We start from the raw sequence: 22,376 nt of genomic DNA, 5'->3' as shown, positions 1-22,376 counted from the left end.
GCAACCCACGGGAGAATTGTGTAGGTATCTAGGTCCATTTTCCATAAATGAGTAACATCTGCTTGTTCTTTGCAATTTATTAAAGAACAGTGACTTAACCAAAAGAGCAGCTGAAAACTTAATTGGGATTGGGATTGCTTACCAACTCTTCCCCAGCGATGTCATGTGTCCGAAAGGCGTCGTGGAGAATACATGCCTTGCTTTGGTTGTCTAAAGACAGTTTTTGTTAAAGAGACAGAAAGGGAAATTGCAGAGGAATTAAAAGATGGTGTCTAAATTTAGTATTTTCTTTCCTTTCAAGGAAAGGAAACTTGGAATATGCAACTGTAACCCAAAAGCCAGCTGTCTGGCTGTCCCCAAGACTTGCAGCATTTTCGAGCCGCTCTTCATTTTAATAACACACAGACACACAGAGTCCTGCATGAAGACTTCCTCTGACTTCCTGTAGAAAACCTAGCATTCCCTCCTTCCCTTCCATTCCCCCCAATCATTTCAGGAATTCTTGAGAGTTCTGCTCTTTTTTTTTTTGAGACTTCCACTCACTGTTAATCTCAGCTCTGCCTCAAACCTCATAGCACTGTCTTGTTCGTCACCTACTTTGGCCCATATGCAAACTTTTCGGCTTTTTGTCGTCCTCCAAAGCACCACGGACACTAAAGCTGTGTGTACAGTCAACTTTACTGAAATGTGGGTAAGAGGAGGGAAGCTGCTGCACAGATGGCTCAGCAAACCCATGGCGGGACTTGGTGCAGTGATACAATGTCTGGGATTTGTTTCAAAATAATTCACTGGGGTTGGGGATGGGGGAGTAGGTGGGGTTACAGAAGAAACAAAATCAGCTATGAGCTGGTAAGTGTTGAAGCTGAGTGATGACTGCGTGGTTCATGCATTCTACTTTTGTATATGATTGAAATTTGCATAATAAATATTTAAAAGAACAAGTTCCTTGTCCATCCTCCGTGCAAGAAGTTTCTTTGTGGCTCCGGTCCCTTCTCCCATTTAGCTTCCACCACACTTTGGGCCGCCCTCCCACCTGAGTCTCACTGCCTCTGCTCCTTCTCAGGCTGCCCAAACAAGCTTTGAGCTCTGGGACCCACTCTAATACTTAGGGAACCCATCAGAACAGCTTGCGGACTCGCTAAAAATAAAGAAACCAGGTTTTGCCCTAAGAGGAATTCTGCCCTGGCTTTATGACCTACCCGGCTCAGGTAAAAGTGATGGAGCTGGCATGCGGCCTGAGTATACGGCATTTTAAAAGGTTAGTTTCCTTCCTCCAGCGATTTTGATTCTAATTGAAGTTCTTACAGTTGATTCTAACGGAAGTTGGCACAGATAATTATATCAGGACAAAGCAGTTTAAAAGATAATATTCTATGCCTACAAATAAATCTAGGAGAGAAAGCACAGGTAAAACGTAGCAACTGGGTGATTATTTTTGCCTTCTAACGAAAAGATGTTCAACACAGACATCGCGTCATATATAAATAGACCTATCTTTAGAAATAAACAATATATGTCTCTCTACCCCTCAGCTACGCTGCAGTAGCCAAGGGCCAGGCAGCTATCCCAGCAGGTTCAGCAGCGGTGCACTGGAAGCCTGAGAAATCTAAACACACCCGTCCATGAACTTTGTGGGAGGGGAGGGGGGCACACTGGCCTGGAGCCCATGTAATTAACCAGTTTCTCTCCCATCTTAATCAGCATCAACTGGCCACTGGCTCCTTTCACTTAATCTTGTCTACTTTAGCCTAGGAAAAATGCAGGTTTTACTTTGTGCAGCTCTGAAGTCACCCGAGATTAATGTTCAACACCGCACCCCACCCCCCCCCCACCCCCGCCAAGGCATGCTTATGAAGAGAGGAAACGAGGTTTATGTAAGGAAGAAGAGTTTTCACTTCGACATGCATGTGCAGGCAGAATAAGAGAATTCGCTCTGGGTGATGATGCTAATAATACGAAGGTGGAAACTGTGTTGTGCCTGAGAGGGAGGAAAGGGATTCAGAAATGAGGGGATGAGGAGGGAGAAGTAGCTGTGACTTCTGCAGCCACTTGCCAAAAGCCTCTGAGCAAGGGACTTGGGAAAGGGAATGCGTTCCCAGTGGTATGTGCCATTGTCCCCAAACACATGGGAGACAATGTCGGCACTTACTTCTGGCGCTAAATTGAGAAAAACACTTCCTCTCTTTCTGCCAGCACCACTTTTTTCTCCCATTCACCCCGGAGTTTGACACAGTTTCCTTTCCAAGGAGACTGGCTAACATATTCCAGTGAAGGAGCTGGGGGATGGCGTGAGACGGGCACGGGGACCAGTTTAGGCTGAAATGAATTAGGAAACATTTTTAAGTTACCCTTTGAAGTTTTTATCGCCTTATCAAACAGCTTCTCTTCTTTGGCTGTATGTTGATTTTTTTTGACTATGAAAAAGTGTTTCAGCTCTTCTATGATGATCAAACACAGTCTCAGTTCAACGGGCACCTTCTTTTTTTCTGAACTGTACTATCCCACATATCATGGAATTATCCTACACTCCCCCTCCCCCTGCCCCCGTCGGACAGGACCTTCAGAGAGCATTAGTCTTCTTCCAATATTATTTTTCCTATCATTCCCAACAATATAATGTTTCCATTCCGAACATATAGCTGCAGAGGATTATATCATTATTTGCCTTTGTTCTAGTCAAAGTATATTTTATGAGAGCGTCCTGTCATTTGTCCTGAGCTAGGCTACTATTTGTCAAAACATCACCTCTGAGATTGCCTGCTTCTCTAAGATGCCAGAAAAAAAAAAATTTGTGTCAACTAAAAGTTAAGCCCTTATAAATCCCACAGGGGTTTCAAAATGGAACACACTTGGGATTTCATTTCCCTCTAAGTATAATGCCCTTTCTAAAACTCAGTGAATACTCTTATAAGAGTATTTTGTGACAGTATTTCCTTTCTAGCCCCTGGCATCTTAGAAAATAGTTACAAAGTTTCTTTCTGCCCGAGGCACCTGTACATATTGGTTTAGTGTTCATACCTGAGGGAAAAGTGGGATTAAATTCTTACCTGGGTGGAGAAGGCGTATTAGATCCGGAGTCAGGAACCTTGGAATCTAGTCCTACAGCTGCTGCTTTGGTTGGTTCCATGACCCTAAGCACATCTTAGCCTCTCTTAGTCTCAGGTAGTTCATTTGAAATCTAACAATGTCTCAAGTCTTGGAAAGTTTCATTCTCGACTATGTTTTTATAGTTTCTCAGTGCTGTTTCTATTCACCCTTCCTTTGCCGTCGTCCTCTGTGCTTACTGCCCAGCTATTCTGGCAATGGTCTCTTAACCTCATTGTCACAGACATTAGATTAATATCAGTCTTCCTGAGATCAGCTCTGGGGATGTTACTCTTTGCCCCAACCCTTCCATGGCTGGCCATTGCTTCCCTTGCGCTTAGAACCCTCCAGAGTGGACCAGCACCCACCATTCTGGAACCGTTATCAGCAACTCCTACATGTCCTTTGTACTCCAGTCTGTTTGCATTTTGGTTGTGCCATTTTGCGGAATGTGCCTTGTGCCTTCTTTGTATTTTCAAGGCACATCACATGTTGCAATGATTTCCATATTTGTCTTACTTCCCTTCCTAGATGGTAACCTTCCCAAGGATAATTGCTACGATTTATTGACCCAATATTCTTTGCCGTGGACTGTGTGAGATACTTTACACCCATCATTTCTAAATTTTTCTAATCATGTAAGGTGGATTAGAATTTATTTTATTTTTCAGATCTTGAAGACAGACTCAGAAGCCATTAAATAATGTCCTTAGTCATACAGCTAGCATGTGATGGCTCACATCTAGAAAGTATCATCTAGAAAAACACTAAATTGAATGAACCATGATGCTGGCACTTGCCCAGCACACAGATCCTAGGCAAATACTGTATAAGCGTGAATGAATGAATGCATGAATGAATGAATGATTTTATACCTTAACTACAGCCCCCTCACTTTAGACAACGGCCACCAGGTGGCGGTAGTTTTCCACAGCCGTATAGTCTGGACTCCAAATTCACTAAATACGATAGGAGAGCCCGAAGGGACCCTGTGGATTACCTATGACTCTCCTTACTTCATGCTAAAAAAATTGAGCAGCCATAAGGTTACTTTATTTATTCAAGATCTTTTAGTTGATGAAAGAGTAGACCTTAAAGTCGAGTCTAAAACACACCAAAGCTAGCGCTTTTCTATTATACCAACTTGTATGTTTTTTTCTTCAAAACTTGTAGTTTGTAGTTATAATCTTCCCATATATTTTCGATATTAAAAATGTTCATTAAAATAGTAAATATGATCAAAATTAAAAAAAGATGTTCATCATAAAATTTTAAGCTTTTTTCTTAAGCAAATAATATAGTTTTCATGTTTAAAATGTTGAAATATAGATAATCCAAAAAGGAAAAAAATTACTTGCAATTCCAACAGTCAGAGACAAGCATTATTTTGCTACTATTCTACAAGAGGTTGCTTTACTCATCTGTAAAATCCATTTTGGAAAATTAGGAGCAAATCAAGACATAATTTAGTAATTTGTTAATCTTAAATTTTCTCTATAATCTTACTTTCATTTTTTTTAAGATTTTATTTATTTACTTGAGAGAGAGAGAGAGCACAAGGCAGGAGACAGGGAGAAGAAGAAGCAGGCCTCCCGCTGAGCAGGGAGCCTGATGTGGGGCTTGATCCCAGGACCTGGGATCATGACCTGAGCTGAAGGTGGCCGCTTAACTGACTGAGCCACCCAGGTGCCCCTATAATCTTACTTTCATAAAAAGTTATTAGATATTTTCCTTAGGAGACCTCTTGGATCTTTTAAAATTTTTCCCAATTTAACCACGTTTAGTTGCCAGTAAGGGGAGACCATTTTTAATTTACTTCCTTTTTTCCTTACACTTTTTAAGAAGATTCCCTTGGTGAGAATTCCAATTTCATTTATGTTTCCCTTTTCTCATTCTTCTCAGTAAGGAAAAGAAAAGCACTGTCAAAACACTGTGTCCATAACCCATCTCCAAAGGGAGAGGTGTCTTTTCAGCAAAGGGCATTTTCACTTTTGATAAGTTATTTCTCCCCACGTCACCTCTCTTCTCAGAATGATGATATAATATTAGAGGGTATTTCTCATCTAAAAGGATTGGGTCAGTTACATAAAATAGTAAATTTTACACTAATGAACAGAGGTACTATGGCTTAAATGCCTGATCAAAGATTACACTGTTATCTTTACTAGAATGATTACATGCCTCTTAGCATGAGTTTTGCATGTAAAGCTCTCTCTATATTTAGGGATGCTCTCTGAATCTATCAATATTACTACAAATATCATTGAGCTTTGGTGCATGATTTCTACCGTTCTCTGTAATCTGTGGTTCTTAAGACCTACAGTTTATCACTGCTACTTTAAGGGCATGCAATAGAGGTTACCAGTAGGTACGGAAGTTGGGGGGCAGAGAGATGTCTGAACTCTTGGCACTCCCCTAACAGGGACCACTGTTGGAGTTGAAGATGCAGGGAAAAGAAGAGAAATGAGAAACCGGACTAAGAGTGAGTTGGGGATGGTCAAAGCAAGACGCTTGTGGTAAGGAGCCCTGCTGAGAATGCTCTAAATGACAACTTGGACTCACTACCTCCCGTAACCATGCCAGTGTGTCTGAGGCCCATTAACTGCAAACTCCTATATCTATTCACTTCACACAACTCCAGGTGCCTCTGTATCTTAGCCCTCTAGTCCTCCATCATTCTTGCATTGATAAGATGGAAAACGAATTTGAGGAAATAATTATGTGGTATGTCCTGCCAGGGGGTATGGAGCGGGCCCTGTGGCAGGAAGTACTGTGGAGGGAAGGTGCTCTGAAACCCAAATCTTGGGTCTTGGCCTCCCTATCCACCTAGGCCAATTGTTCAAGTGCTGGTATGTGGTTTCCTCTGCTGATAGCCACCCAGGTGAGTTAACTGATGGAGCAGCGGATGCTTGTAGGCATCTCCCTGATTATTTCTCTTCTGAGGTGTCCAGCACTAAGGACAGGAGTGGATGGTGGGAATCATCAGTGAGGCAGAATTGTCAAGGAAGAAGGCTTCTGCCTGGGAAGTTAGTGAACTGATCGTGTGGTGATTATTCAATCTGTAGTTCATCTAAAGATCATAAGGTGCGGTCCTACGTGTGAAAACGAGGCTTGTCTTTGGACATTGGTAAAAAACTTTGGTTTCCTTTCTGCTGGGGAGGAAGAACTTGCCCTTATAAATGGATGCTACTGGGCTTCCCTTTTCCCACCAACTGAATCCACCCAGTTGAAATCAAGCAAAACTGATGTCAGCTTAGGAACCAAGCCTTATTAGCAGAGGGCTTTCACCTCCTGGAAAACCAGCCTAGACTACTACTTAGGTGTTCTACTTTGTAATTATTTACTATCTTGTACACTTTTGTTTTATTCACTTTTCTAAATGTTGTATTTCACAATAAAACAAAGTAAAGATAGTGTAAAATATCCAAACTTTGCATATGTAACACAGAAAATTAGTCTCCAATGAGCCCAACCCAATTGACTGGTAGGATACAGCTCTTGCATATGGCACGTTCTTTGCTTTCTTCATTAAATTTCCTGTCTTAGGGAAGTTCCAGGCGTCTGCCCTTATGCCGCTGTAAAGAATCATCAGCTGTTTCCTTCCTATGTAGGGAAAAACCAGGTGTGCCCTCTGTCTTTCTTCCCTGTTCGTCTCCTTTACTACTCACATTAAACACCTCACTTCGGGTCACTCATTGTTTGGAGGCTTTTCCACACACCAAACAATTCTCCGAAATACCAACAGGGTGTCCTACAATTTAACTCAGTTCTGACACGATCTACCCAGAGATAGCATCAGATCCCACAGGTTAAAGGCTCAGTCCCACAAGACTGTCCCCCCCACCACACACACTTCAGATGCGTCACAAGCCCAGACTGTCACCCGTGCTGCTGACCAACTGGCTACAGACCAGAGGTTCCGTGACCCCCTCCTTCAATTCAATTTCCTAGAGTGTCTCACAGAATTCAGGGAAGCACATTCGTTTACCAGCTGATTGAATGACATGATCAAAGATCCAGATGGAAGAGATGAGGGCAAGGTATGTGGGAAGTGTCTCAGAGCTTCCACACCCTCTCTAGGCTCACCACTCTCCCAGCACCTCCACATGATCACCAACCCGGAAGCTCTCCTAACCTCTTATTTTGGGGATTTTATGGAGGTTTCATCACAGGGGCATGATCCATTATTAATTCCAGTGTTAGCCCTTCTCTCCCCTCAGGGGCGCAGGGCTGGAAATTCCAAGCTTCTAATCATGGCTTGGTCTTTCTGGTGACCAGCCCACACCCAGAACCCATAGGAAGCCACCCAGAGTCACCTCATTTGAACAAGACAGTCATCACCCAGGAAATGACAAGGGTTTCAGAAGTTCTGTGTCAGCACCTGGGGTCAAAGACCAATATTAGAACAAGAGATACTCCTAGTGCTCTTCTCACTTAGGAAATGACAAGGGTTTATGAGCTCCGTGCCAGGAACTGGGGCCAGAGACCAGTATGTATTTTCTCTTATAGCCCACCATCTTCTATGGATTAAATGCGCTGATCTTAGTTCTAGTCTCTTGGGTCACATATGACAAACCTAGTTCCCTTTCTGAGTCTTTAAAATCAAAGATCTATCATACCCCCAGGAACCTTCTCTAGCCACTCCTCCTTCCACCCAACACACACTTTTTCTCCAAACAATGCCGCCCACGCGCCATCTTGGCCCACCCCCCCCCCCCAATCTTCCATCTATCCCTCATGAACATGGTTCCAAGTCTCTAACTTTCAGAGTAGCTTCAGATATGAACAACTTCCCTTGAGTATGGTGCCCAGACGGAAACAGACGCCAGGTACGGATAAACTAGAGGGCTGTCATTAGTCCTCCTCGCTTCTGTATTCTCCCTACCACTTGGAAGACTGAAGATACTGCAAAGAACATGGACTTTGAAGCCACAGGACCCAGGAATTTTAATAGTGGTCATTAGTTGAAATGCTAAGCAAGTTACTCAATATCTCTGTGTCTATTTTTGTCATCTATACAGAATGTTTTATCTACTCTCCCACAGGTAGGCTCTGAGAAAAACAAACAAACAAACAGTCTGTAGAAGTAAAGCAGACTTTCAGTAAGTGGGAACAAACATTAACTGTGTGAGCTAAGCCCGAATCTCTTGGCAGTCACATCATACCATTTGTTCTTACTCAACTGTTACTATGTACTGGTCAGGGTTCAGAGAATAGAATCCACTAGTTTAACAGAAAGAGATTTATTTAAATTTTATTGACTGCAGAAATAATTTATATCATGACCCAGTATACACACAAACACACAAATATGTAATTCAAACAATGTTCACAATATTTACCCATCTGACATGTGTTGTCCTCTGCTGTTTCTCTATTTAATTTTTAAAAATGCACTCGAGGAGTTGATTTCATGACTTACTAATGAATTGTGACCCACAGCTGGAAAATACTACATTGCAGGTTATAACAAGGCCTAAAGAATCACTGGGAGGGCAGAAGAAACAAACTCTAGCCTGTGCTTCCAGGAATCGGGCAGCTGAGAGCTGCTGGCTCCAGAAGCACTCCATCTGCATGACCCACACTCGCAAAATGATGTCTCGTGACCTAACTGATGAATCTGACCCTAGGACATCTGACCGGCAAAACCTAAGTGACACCCGAAGCCCTGGTGCAAAGGGGTCTGGGCATACAGCACAGGAAATACGCCTGGAAGGTTGCAAATGATGTCCATCAAGCTAATGCACAGACTCAGCCAACTACCTGCAACGACAGGCTGCGGACACATAGTAACTCAAAAGTACCTGGGATGGACAAACCCAGTGGCCTCAACACACATCATTATGTACTTTATCCCTATTAAATTGCCTACTTCCTTGGCTATGGCCTGTTATCGCTACTCTAGTGAGGGAGACTCACACAACTTGTACAATTTATTTGATGGAATGAAATCAGAAGAACAAACCATCTGGAAATCCCCAGGTTACATCTTTCACAAACATAGCTTTACCTAGTCAACCTGGGGCCTACCAAAAGGATGATTAAAAAATTATAATAGGGGTGCCTGGGTGACTCAGTTGGTTAAACATCCAACTCTTGATTCTGGCGCAGGTCATGATCTCAGGGCCCTGAGATCAAGCCCAATGTCGGCTCCGTGCTGAGCATGGAGCCTGCTTAAGATTCTCTCTCCCTCTCCCCACCCCTCCCCCAAATAATTAAAAAATAACCTGAGGATTCTCTTCTTCCCAATGTCACAAAGAATCTTAAGATCCAAAACATTTTTTAAAGATTTTATTTATTTTATCTCATTTATTTGACAGAGAGAGAGCACAAGCAAGGCAGTGGCCAGCAGAGGGAGAGGGAGAAGCAGGCTCCCCACTGAGCAGGGAGCCCAACTCAGGGATTGACCCCAGGACCCCGGAATCATGAGCTGAAACGCTTAACTGAGCCACCGAGGTGCCCCAAGATCAAAAACATTTTTGAGAGCAATGAAGAGAAGGGACGAACAAGGAATAACTTCAACTTCTTTTTATTAACTTTTTAGTCACTCATACAATAATTTGTATCTATGAAAGAATTCAAATTTATTGAATGAAAGGCACTGCTTACGATTTACAAAACAAGTAAGTTGAAGAGGAAGCTTTCAGTGAATTAAATAATACAGGGTTTTTTGGATCTGTAATTGATAAACATTTAATTAAAAAAATAAACAGCTTGTATTAGGTTACCACACAGATTTATACAACAATCAGATGTGTAAAAACATAAGTAAGGTTTTATGGGACCCCAACACAGGTATCTTTTCCTAAATCCTAAGAGAACCAAACAGTTTTAGAAGCTAAAGCTATTATGTTTACAGATGTGCAAAACACTAAGCAAAAATCCTTTATTTTTAAGAAAAAAGTACGTTTCCTCATTTTCTATTCTTGGCATAAATGTTAATTCTTCCCCGTGGAACCAAAACCTCCTGAACCCCTTTCAGTGTCATCTAAAACCTGAAAAGACATAAAGGTGGTTGCCAGGTAGTTAATTTCAGTTCTCTTTCGGTTCTCTCTAGCTCCTAACCGCTAAGACTTTTATTCTTGCTGTACCATTCTTTCAAAAAGGAGATTACAAAAAGAAAATTAAAATTTTTAAAAGCTCCATAAATAAGATACTGGACAATTTTCAAAAAAGCTAGAGAAATAGAATTTCAGGGTATATTTAAATGATTTATTACCCAAAGTAATGCTATATAACAGCTATGAAAAACACTTCACTAAATTCTAAAACTAAGCTTTTAATTTTGCTTTAAACAGGACTATTATATGTGCTATTACTTAGTTACAAATACCATATGGAACCCTTGAAATTGTATTTTTCCCTTCACTGAAGATGTTACATCATTTATTCCCTGCTCAGCTGTTATGATACTTACCTGAACTTCCTCTATTTCTGGATAAAAAATCCGTTCACAAATGAGCTGTGCAATCCGATCGCCCTTTTTGACTTGAAAGGAAAAGAAGAGTTTATTACTGATATTTTATTGATCCTTTCTCTATATCTTGCCTGTACAGTGAGAATTTGAGGAGGGAGCATGTGTTATCTAGACACTAGAACTCAGAAAACTCACTGCATTTATGTGATTATATGTATCTAACGTACCTTGAAACTTTTCTTTGCCAAAATTAAATAGTACGACACCCACATTTCCTCTGTAATCTTCATCTATGACGCCAGCTAAGGAAAAGAAAAATAATAGAAGCATGGTTTATGCGACCAAAACAGTGAGGGTGTAGGATTACCTCAAAATCATTCTTATGTAGCTCCGAGGTTTTAATCCGCAAGAATGAGTAAGTGAATCTTGCTCTGGAACTAGGTAAAAATCTCAAAACTAAGAAATGAGTCTTACTAAAATGCAAATACATAGAATTTATAGAACGGCCCTAATTTTCCCACCTGTCACCCTTACAAATGGTGACCATTTCCTATTCTAAACTGGGAGTAGGTACTTAACATCTCAGATGGGTCATCCTGAATTGCTCACTCCAAAACTACTGTTCATCTGCTGCACACCTGCTAAAAAGACTAGAAGAAAATTACGACTAGCGTTTTAAAGGTTTTTCCTGGCAGCACCTTCCCACTAATATCCAGAATGAAATATGATTGAGTCATAAATAAAAATGTCCAACAGCCTCAAGATCTGCTGTGGAATAAGTCAATGCTGACATTGTTAAGCTGCAGTCTAGCTAATATCAGAACATTCATTTTATAATAAAAATGGAGGTGAATCCTTCCGTTCATATTCCACCTCTCCTTTTAATTTGAGCCACCGTCCTTTCTTAGAGCGTGATCTCTCAGAAGACATTAGCACATCAGCTTAACAAGGAGTACACTTTTCTATAACACCGTGTGTAATCAGTACCTGTTTGAGATTATGAACACAGGGACAACAAATCTTTGTAGGACAAGACTTGAGCCAGGGCCCTAGTACATTTACCAGGCTTGTTAGCATTTAACTTTGAGCCAAGAACTTAAAATGTTTCCATAAACACAAGCACAGATAATGCAGGTGTATAGCAGGCCTTCCCATTTCCTCTTTCAATATTGAGACATAATTCACAACTCAATGGTTTCTAGCATATTCGGAATTGTGCGACCATCACCACAATCAGTTTGGGGGACCGTTTTCATTACCCCGAAACAAAATCCCCTATTAGGAGTCACTTCTCTTCCTCCTCATCCTCCCCACTGCCAATTTCCTTCTATACACGTTCATTCTTTCCCCTGTTTGTAAAATTTCATGGCACCCTAATTAAATGTAGCTCCATGTCACAGTTTACATATTAGTAACACCCCACCTCCTAAAAACCAAACACACAAAACTCTTATTAAAGAAAAAAAAAGAAAGTAAAAATAATCAGGATTGTAGCTCAATGGGTATTAATGCTGATTGACCAGACTCATAATTATTTTGAAGGTCAACTGAAATTTTTTTTTTTTTTTTTTAAGAACAAAGGTAAGCATTCCCCTTCAATTTTCTTATAAGGGAAAAATACTCAGAAAAACCAACATTTTAGGTTTTTCCAGTGGATTATAGAAGTTTACATGAATCCCTGTGCTTTATGAATGATTTACTAGGGAGAAATGAAATCAAATTGAAGCATTCTTAAAGGTTCCTGACACACTTTTAAGAGTTTGAATTAAAGGTCAGTAATTTTAAACAGTGAGAAGAAAGGGTAGGTACGTAGCAGAACGGCAGCAGAGGAGGTTCCTATCATGTTAGACGGAAGGAAACAGTCTATTCTTTTCTGGCTGCACAGAAACAAAGCCTTGACCAATTCAAAGAATCCTGAAGCCTGGCTTCTTTCCCCACTGCCACTTGACCATTAAATTAGTTCTTACTGTGTCATTGGTAGAACGAGGGGACCAGCTGTTTTCTCTATTATCTATATGCAGCAAAGGTCTGGCTGTAGGAACAACCTGGATCAGATTCACTGGAGAAACCCCTGTGGAGAACATGCTATTCCCTACTAGAACAAATGAACCCAGAAGACCACGGAATCTCTGAGCTGCAGATCTCAAGTGCGGGCTAGTACTCAGTTGCCTGGAAGGGGTTCGATGAAGACAATGTGGACTGACTTCTGAAATCTTAGTTTCTACTTTATAAGAAAGAGCTTAGATTACCCAAATAGTACACATACATATAAAACTAATACTGTTCCCCTACCTTCCCTCGGGCAGCCAATGTTACAGTAATGGATTTTACGTATTACTTTCTTATATATTAGTCAGATGTCAGAAGTCCTTGTATTTTAGTGATTTTAGTCTCGCATCAAAATATTTCCAAAAGGCACTTTCCTGATCCAAAGGGTGTGTACATTTAAAATTTTAATGCATATTTCTAGATTACCTTGCAAAAAAGGTGTAGCAATTCAAACTTCTATCAGTGATATTTAAGAACGCCCATTTCCAAAGTCCTTGCCAATACCAAACGACAGCAATCTTTTTTTTAAAGATGTGGGAGGAGGGGCAAGGGGAGAGGGAGAGAATCTCAAGCACACTCCATGCTGAGCCTGGAGCCCAGAGCCTGACTCAGGGCCTGATCTCACAACCTGAGCTGAAACCAAGAGTCAGACGCTTAACCGACTGAGCCACCCAGACACCCCCAGATGGCAGCAATTAAAAAAAAAATTCTGGCCAATGTGATGAGTGAAAAATGGTATCTCATGGCTTTACTTTGTATTTCCCTGATGACTAATAAGGCTAGAATGTTTTTCCTCTGTATGTTTGTTGCACATTTGTATGACCTCTTCTGTATTTTGTTTATGATTTTTCCCCTTATTTGTTTGGGTATTTAATTCTTTTGCCTATGACCTGCAAGTATTTATGTTTTTACTTTATGGTATCTTCTCCCATACAAAAACACTCCCTTTTTGGAGAGACCTTTGCTATATATCTATAAAGTAGTCCCATCAAACTCAAATGGTTGGGTGTCTTGAATTCTGTAAAGCCAGATATCTACTAAGATTTTATGCTTGGCACATAGAGATGTGAAAAGCCTTTTAACTAACTAAAAGAAATGAAGTTGTTTGAAGTCAATTAAAATGTATCACAGGAAAAAAAGCGCCCTCAGTAATACTTTTTTTTAGCATGAATGCCAATAGTATGAAAAATCCAATTGTTCCAAGTTTATTTATTACTCAAAGGCAATTTGACCTTCAAGAAAAACCCAAGACATTCTTTTTCTACATAAGGAACATAAGCATCAGGGATATTTCTCTTCATGAGAAAGCAGAAAGTATTTTGAAGTTATCACTGGAAAAATCATACATTGGAACTGGCAGAGTAATTAACTGACTTCAGGCACAAGTTTTTCTGTGTCAAGACTTTGGCATGTCATTTGTTGGAAACCTTTAGTGAAAACTATCCACACCTACCAGATGTGTATTCTGAACAGAATCCTGCATACTCAACTTTTCCCTTTGACCCTTATTTACAGCCTGGGATTTCTAACAACATCTCTCTTCTGAAGTAAAAACTGTGGCCAACTATGATAAACGTGTGCCTAAGAGACATTTTTAAGATACTCTGCATCCAAGAACACACCACAGTGTGATTTTATGAATAATACCACACCAACCACCAGGCAAACTAACTTTCCATTTCTTTTACATGAATGTTTTTCAGAAGGTTGTTTTAAACAGAGCAAAAATTAGTAACAAAGGTAGAAAAAAAAAAGTTGCCACATTAAAAAAAAAATCTTTGCATTCTCTAGGGGACAAATATAACTTACAGGGTCTAATTAATATGAGCCAAGCAGTGTGAGATGCTTTGCATATATTATCACTCAATCCTCCTATCCTTGTGAGGCAGGCACACTAATTTTCTTTTTATGGAAGAGCAAACTGAGGGTCAGAAAATACGAACTAGCCAATTAATGACAAAGCTGGGACCCAAGTCTAGTTGTTACTCCAAAGCCCATGTTCCTTTCACGACCCTTTGACATTTCTTTAAAAATATATGCAATCTTCTATATCCTGAAGTGACAGTCCTAAATTGCCATACTTGACGTTATAAAATTATTTCTGAGAAGCAAGCATAAGAGCACACAACCCCAGCGGGCTGTTCATCCCTGCTCGGTCAAACCTGGCTTCTCTTCCGTCCCTAAGAAAGGACTACTTTGGGGATCGTGTCTTGCCCCACAGCACCACCTAGTGACACCAAAGGGAGACTGAGGGGCAGGCCAGAGACAAGGACAGGGACAGGCCTCACTCCTTACTTGATGCCTGCAGCGCAGGTTAACAGCTAATTCAGGACAGTGCCTGGCTGGTGCAGGGATGGGGTGAGGTGATACCTAGCATTTAATTGCAGTGTAAAGAACAGAGGGACTGGAATCACGGATGAAGATTCCAGGGTTTAACATGTCAGCTTGGGCTCATTGCTGAGCCAGTTCTTCCATCTGTTAAAAAGTAGCTTTGTGAAAATGGAGGGATTTGGAGAATCTAGCATACCGCTCATTGGAGGGCCAAGATGACTAATTAGGTGAAGCACTCTGCTCACTAAGATGGGAATAAAAGTCAGGACAAAGGTCAGTGAGGTCTGTACCCCAGAAAGGAGGAGATCCAATGCAAGGGAACCATACCAGAAAGGTGAGAATTTCCTTATGGTGAGGGTGGTTAGAAAGCCTACAGCAAGACAGCCAGCAGAGACTTGGGCTCTTTATGAAAGGGGCTCCACGACGAAGTTGTTGACTTTGGGAGATGTGAGTAAGGCTTTATCATAAGGGAAACAGGAGTCGCTGAGTACTTGTTCGACAAAAAATGTAGATAGGGAAGCATAGTGTTTTCTCTTCTCACTCAGGGAGAATCTCTCTTTATATTTTGCCAAATGTGGATGGCTCTCTTATACAGATATGAAAATTCATACAAGACTGACCTGTATTTTCTATAACCTTTTGCTTAAATAATTTAATAATTATTGCTTAATTTCCTAATTATTTAAGCAAAACATAACTCGCTTAAAAATGACATAAAAGCTTTTCCTACCCTTATAAAACTACCTTTCTTCTAAGAATAGAGTCATTTTTGGACTAAATGCAGATTATCACTAAGCCAAGGCAAAAATCCTATCCGTCGGATAATGTCTAGTTAGCCTATTAGTAAAATAACATGCATTTCACATCATGGTCATTTTAAAATTAGACATATTTAAATAATATTTGAAACTACATCATGATCGTCTATTATTTAAGAGGTGGAAATTTCTAAAGAGGCAAAACACAACAAAAGTCATTTCCTTTCCTCGAATCTGTCATTTGATTACTACTTCTTAAGCAAAGGCAACGTAAACACATACATATATTTACAGAAGAAAAATGGAAACATATTACCTCCTACATCGATGAAGTGTTTTGCAGCCAAGCCAGAACGGGGAGCTAAAAAACAAAAAAAAAGGAGAAGTTGGCTCCTTTGCAGGGGGAAGGGCGATACTGGATGTAATTTACACAATTTAAGCATGCCACTCTCATCTCCTAGGACATCTACCTTTTCATCTTAACTTTAGCAGATGGTTCTGGATTCAAGAATATCTTTATTATACTGTATTATTAAAGCAGGAAAGAACAGTGTAGAAAAACTTGACAAAGTTTAACTCAAAAGCAACTTAAACCACTCTCATGCGACTTCAGTCCATTGAGGATTTGTGGTGGTGTGGTCAGTGGACCATGGCAGCGGACCATGGCGGGTAGACTGAGAGGTAAGCAAGTGGGGACCACCTCGGACAACGCTTTCAAGCAGTCTGGCCACAAAGGGAGGACCCTAGCGGGCAGCGACACAGGACTGCAGAAGACTTATTTTAAGATGGGAGATCTGAGCATGATACAGTCTAAATGGGAAGAGGGCAGAGGGGGAGGGTGGAGAAAGGTATAAACTTAACCAATGGTTATCCTAGAACTTGGGACTCTTACTCATGATTCAAATGCCAAATGACATGTCTGTATAAACAAATGAATCAGAGTAAGATAAAAGGCCTCGTATCAGTCAGGCACATGGTCAAAAACTAAACCTTAGGAATTCAATTCCAATGTTTTTTATTCGTAAAATGAAAACATAGAAAGGAACTTTATACCTTACACTTGCTGACTTGAGCATCAGGCCTCTCATTAATTATTTTGGCTTCTATAATAATTAATTATAAATAATTAATTATTCCAGAATAACTTCAATCTGGCACTTTGTCAATATGTGCTGCTTCTCCCTGCTTTTCCTTTTATTTCATTCCATCTCCTTATCCCCACCCCCCCAAAATATTCTCAAAATGCAGCCATATGCTGCCAAAAGGAGATGAAGAAAGAGCCCATCTCGGTTTTTCTGTGAAAGGCAGAAGTATTAGCAGTTCTCACACTCATGGCTAACAAGACAGTGGTGGTCTAGCCCCTCCCCACCCATAGTTCCATTTGTTCCTTTACGTTTACTCTGAAGTTAGAAAGTGATTATTCAATTGAAGAAAGTTTTGAACTCTCTCTCCAATGACAGCTGACTTGCTCTTCATTTTGTCATAGCTCCTCCCACTATAAGGCATTCAGTCCCCTCTAGGGCCCTGAAGGGTATCCCTGACCCCAACATACCCCATGGGAAGACACCCAAAGCAGGAAAGACGAAATGGTCTGATGGACTCTGGGAGAACAGAAGCCAGAAGTTTTACTCTCGGGATAAAAAATGCCATGTCATTAGCCCAAGCCTGCCTCTATTTTCTTATATAACAAATATTAGCCATTTCATCATCATCTTCACGAAGACACCTGACCTCAGATGCAATTTGATCCTTGAAGGGGGAGCTCCAGTTAAAAATCATCTGTATTTTCATTTTCTCAGTGAGGAGTTGAGAGAAAAACTCCTGGGCCAATGTGAGCCTCCTAAGAGCTCAAGGAATCAGAAAAAAAAGAGGGGGAGGGCTGGGGGGGTAGGGGTGTGTGTGAGCACAAAAAGCAGATATGTAAATGAAATGTAGTTTTCAAATGGCTGTATTTGCCATCACAGTTGACACTTCTTTATTCTAGGACACATGCCAAACAGTATCTCTTCCCTCATTTATACCCTAAATGAAACTAAGATGAAGGAATAGATGATAAAGGAAAAGCTTGACAAATAGTTAGCATGTCTTAAATCACTTACCTACTCTTCCATAGCACCCAGACGGAAGAGCTACCTGAATGTCCGTTTTCACAAGGGCTTTCTCCATAGGTGGTAGTGTATAATCATAGGCACTAGGAAAGTGATGAAAGAAAATAACAAGTATTTATTCATAAAATTTTTATATTTTCTTCCTTGTGACTAAGTATATAGAATTGCTTCAAATACATCTCATAAAATAATCACAAAATAATTCATGCAATCTTAAATTTCAATAACCCATCTGACTATGACTTCAGTACTCTAAATTTCCAATTCAGATTAAAAAAAAAGTTTAGGGGTGGCTGGCTGGCTCAGTCGGTGGAGCGTGCAACTCTTTCTTTCCTATTTTTTTTTTAAGAGAGGGAGAGAGAGAGACAAGGGGGGGGAAGGGGAAGAGGGAGAGGGAGAGAATCTTCACACAGGGCTCTATCTCACAACCCTGAGATCATGATCTGAGCTTTCTGAAATCAAGAGTCAGATGCTTAACCAACTGAGCCACCCAGGCGCCCCAAGTGTGTGACTCTTGATCTCGGGGTTGTGAGTTGAAGCCCCACATTGGGTGTAGAGATCATTTAAAAATAAAAATTTATGAAGAAGGTAGTGGTAGATATTTTTAGTCCATTATTAAAATGGTGCTACCTTTAGATACAGTCATTCTGGTGAATTTTTTTGGTTTAAGAGGTTATCAACATGTAATCTTGTTCTCCCCTGAACAAAATTTTGTTGGGAAATTGAAGTGCATATTAGCAGGAGGGGGCAGAAAGGCAGACTTTTGAAAGATGCATGCTTCACTAACATGATATAAAAAGAGGAAGAGAAGAAAAAACCAAGGGGAGATGTGCAAAGATGGTGGCATAGGAAGATCCTGAACTCACCCACTCCCACAGACACACCAAACCTAGAGCTACATATAGGATCATTTCCCTCTGAAAAAGAACCAAGAAAGAAGGGCAAATACTTGCTAATAAGAGCTAACATTTACTAAGCCCTTACTTACTCTGTGCCAGGTACAGTCCTAAATGCTTTATATAACTCATTTTATTCTCACAACAATCCTCTAATGATTAGATGCAGAGGGAAGGGGAAAATGGGTGGACAACATGGGTGAGGGCAGAAGGTAAAGCAGTGTTGTATCTGTTCTGCTGGTCTCGGTAGTTAACCAAACTTACCAAGCTGATACCATGAACCTTACTGGCTGGGGGACAGAGCTGATCACTGGGAAGAGGCCCTGGAGAAGGACACTGCTGAGGACCCGATTCTCTAAGATCCACCTGGCAAAAGCTGCTACTGTTGCTATGACTGTAGCCCCCTTCTTGATGGAAATGTGAGATTTTAAAACGAGCAGAACTTTGGCGATCTTAATGAAGACTAGTAATGCAGTATTACGTTTTCACTTCTTTCACTGGGATTTCCTCTTTCAATAGTTAGACCCTAATTTTTTTTTAAATTTTATTTATTTATTTGAGAGAGAGAGAATGAGAGAGAGCACATGAGAGAGGGGAGGGTCAGAGGGCGAAGCGGACTCCCTGCCGAGCAGGGAGCCCGATGCGATCCCGGGACTCCAGGATCATGACCTGAGCCGAAGGCAGTCGCTTAACCAACTGAGCCACCCAGGAGCCCTAGACCCTAATTTATTAAAGATAAAAGTTATTTCCATGTCTATTTCCGGATATAGTCATCTTTGTTCATTAGGAGGATATTTTAAGTATGTTAAATCTAAGTCTCTCATATGACTCACAACAATGCCCAGACATGGTACCACATCATTCCACTTTTATCCATGAGGACGAAGGGACTGAATATATCCCTTTCAGCTATAACAGACCATACCTCACTTCTCTTTTCCTTTCCTTTCTTCATTACTATCATCACACACTCCTTTTTCCCCTTCTCTGTACTTGTATGACTTAGACCAGTAGTTCTCACATTAGAATTACCCGGGATGCTTTAAAATAATTCCTAAGGACTTAGTCATGTAGTAAACACCCATTCCCCCCAGTATCGCTGTTCACCTGCTTTAATGGCTTCAAAGACCTGGACACAGTAGTCAAGGCAGGGGGAGGGGAGCACTGAACTAAGGGTCAAAAATCTTATTACATTCAAACCCGGGGGCAATCAATTCAGCTCTTCCCAAACTCCCTCACCTGTCAAAAGGTAAGTAACACTTATCTACTTCAGGATTGTTGTGAGGATTAAATAAAATCGCATACGTAAAGTTTTTAGTAGAGGTAAAAAGTGCTGAACCAATGGAAGGGTGGTAGCATTACTCACATTCCCGCTGCGTTTCATATTCGTGCTCTTTTGGACATTCCCAGTCCTTGGGGTGAACTTATATATGGACATATAGAGAAATTTCACAATTCCTTTAAGGCAGAAGCACCCTTCATTAATCCTCCCTGGGTATTTTTTCACACCCAGCACCCAGAATTCCCCCGTGGCTTTTCTTTCTATTGTGCACTGCATCACCCTCAGGCCACGCTTTGAAGCCAAGCCGGGCCTTATTCATCTCTACCTTCCATTTGCAAAGGGTACAATAAATGTTGCAAAACAAATAATGCCTTGATGGACACTTATATGTAGTTACCATTCTGCACCCTTGTGTCAAATCCTTATTGAATTTCTGCTAAAGAGAAAAGCTGAAATTTTCAACACTAGGAAAAAGACAGAAATCCTACATATATGCAAAAAGGGTTTGTTTCTGTAATCTTTTAGGTGAAAGTTTCAAGCTGTGGCAGCAGATGGCACGAATATAAGCGAACATGATTGAGAGCTCTAGAACTCCAGAGCTGGACCTTCTCTGCGTGAGGTAGGGATGGCGCCGGCAGAAGGCGGCCGGAAGTCCCCACTCACCTGTACAGGTCGTAGCCTGCAGCCCGCGCGGACCCCTTGGTCGGGGCGGTGGCGTGCTCTGAGAGCCGGACAAAGCGGAGCCGCATGCTGTCCTCCGCAGGCCGGGGCCGCTTGCTGGGGGAGATGGCGGGTGTCGCTTCAGAGCAGGGCATGGCAGAACAGAACGCAAAAAAAGACAGCAGCAGAGAAAACAAACGCACACAGAATGAGAGCGCCCGCCAGAATTTAAATCTCCCGCCAGCAACTCCTCGCCCCGCCCCTCCCCTGGGCGAGCCCACAATTCTAGCTGAGAGGGGAGGCAAGATTCAAATTTGGGGCTGGAAACCCCTCTTGGAAAGCGGATTTGGGATAGGAAACTACTGCGCCTTCTCAAGCTTTTCCAGCTCAGGGTACAGTACCAATGTGTGCTGGGACAGCTTCGGGGCCTCCCGCTCACACAATAGAAAGCAACCACTTCCCCCATTAGGGGGCCCTAATGGACTCGCGCGCGCGCGCGATTAGAGGCTGCATACCCTCCCAGGCCCCTCCCCCCCACCCCGCCCAGATCTGGAGGCCTTGCTGGTCCCCGCCCCCTGCCGCCCCTCCCCCCCGTCCTCCCCTCCCCCCCGTCCTCCCCTCCCCCCCCCCTCCCTGGGCGGCCGCGGGGAGGGCCGGCCGGGCTCCCAGCCTCCGCACACGCCCTACACGGCGTATCCTTACAGCCTGGGCCCCGACATTACTGGCGCCGCGGCAGCCCCGGCTCCGGCTGCGAGTGCTGGACAGTGGCCAGAAGAGAGGCCCCGCGGCTTCAGCTCTCCGGCCAGCGCTGTGCGCGCACACTAAGCGGAGCAAAGACGTAAGCAAATCGCCGAGCGCGGGGCGAGAGCGGAGGGGAATCATTTGCCCCGAGGTTTGGTGCTGGTTGGCTCGTCCCCTCCCGCAGGCGCGCGCCGGGTCTGCAACCCTAAAGCCGCGTCCGGGTAAGATGACCTCGGAAGCAGTAACCGCCGCCGTCTGACGAGGAGCGCACGGAGGCGGCGCTTCGGCCTCCCTCAGGCTGGCGCAGACGCTGGGACCCCAGGCACGGCGTCTCTGCCTCCCTCCTTCGACCCGCATCTTTTTTGTGGCCCCTGTTTGCCAAGACCATCCGCGAGGCATAGGGCCCGGCCCCTGCGCACTGCTGAGTTACCTGGGGCGGCGCCGCTCGCGGCCATGGCTCCTCAGGTTCTAATCCCAGAGACCCCCAAAGCAACGGAACCTGATCACGATGCCCGTGACAGTCGCCACGCTCAGTGATGCGTCCTAGGCTGTGGGCAAGGCGGCGTGTCCCAATTCCTAACAGCACCCGCAGTGCACGGCGTGTCGTTTACCCTTAGAGGAGGGCGGGGGGCATGGTTTTAGGATGATCCCAAGGACAACTCAGTTGCTAGCGCTGTTTCATAAGACCCACAGAAGCAGAGAGAGGGAGACCCCCAGTGGCTGTGATTCGATCAAAGATCTTGGGCTACCCTGGAATAACAGCAGGGATGAGTAAATAACTTTATAGGTAATCATAAGTTGGGTTTTCTAGGATATAAACATATCCAGTAATTTCCAGAACTGATGCAAAAAGCTGAAAACCAAAATATAACGCAGCTTGTCAAAATAAAGGCGAACTATAGGGAAGTTTTAGAAAAATGACAAAAACGTTAGGGTATTGTTGAGGAAGTTCCCAGCCTTTCCTGCTGTGCCTTATGGGCCCCACGTCTGCCGTTTCTTACTAGCTCCTTTTAAATGTTGGAATTCCTCTGGATGAGGTTATGGATTATA

General features: G+C 42.4%; 1 protein-coding gene and 1 long non-coding RNA gene across 7 annotated transcripts in view; one reads left to right on the top strand and one right to left on the bottom strand.

Annotated features, from left to right (window-relative positions):
* Window positions 1-9,585: 9,585 nt before the first annotated feature.
* On the bottom strand, window positions 9,586-21,929 carry DUT (deoxyuridine triphosphatase). 5 transcript variants are annotated; one of them, XM_027570292.2, is made up of 7 exons: window positions 21,308-21,698; window positions 20,589-20,724; window positions 17,739-17,830; window positions 15,956-16,000; window positions 10,729-10,803; window positions 10,502-10,572; window positions 9,586-10,079 (listed from the first exon to the last, which is right to left on the bottom strand). In XM_027570292.2, exons 1-7 carry the CDS (start codon window positions 21,681-21,683, stop codon window positions 10,023-10,025), a joined length of 852 nt encoding a protein of 283 aa, XP_027426093.1. In that variant the 5' UTR covers window positions 21,684-21,698; the 3' UTR covers window positions 9,586-10,022. The 5 variants fall into 5 exon arrangements, with proteins under 5 accessions (XP_027426093.1, XP_027426095.1, XP_027426096.1 ...); XM_027570294.2 differs by lacking the exon at window positions 21,308-21,698 and adding an exon at window positions 21,757-21,929 and having other exon boundaries at window positions 9,587-10,079; XM_027570295.2 differs by having other exon boundaries at window positions 9,587-10,079; window positions 20,589-20,702; window positions 21,288-21,448.
* LOC113909152 overlaps window positions 21,221-22,376 on the top strand; it is a 22,416-nt gene continuing 21,260 nt past the window's right edge. For both annotated transcript variants that reach the window (XR_003515704.2, XR_003515703.2), the window contains exon 1: window positions 21,221-21,423. This is a non-coding gene — a long non-coding RNA (uncharacterized LOC113909152). The remainder of the gene's footprint in view (window positions 21,424-22,376) is intronic.

Source organism: Zalophus californianus, chromosome 6, assembly GCF_009762305.2.
Source record: "Zalophus californianus isolate mZalCal1 chromosome 6, mZalCal1.pri.v2, whole genome shotgun sequence".
Taxonomy (NCBI): domain Eukaryota; kingdom Metazoa; phylum Chordata; class Mammalia; order Carnivora; family Otariidae; genus Zalophus; species Zalophus californianus.
Note: the sequence above shows the minus strand (reverse complement) of the source record. Positions and strands in the feature narration are given on the sequence as shown.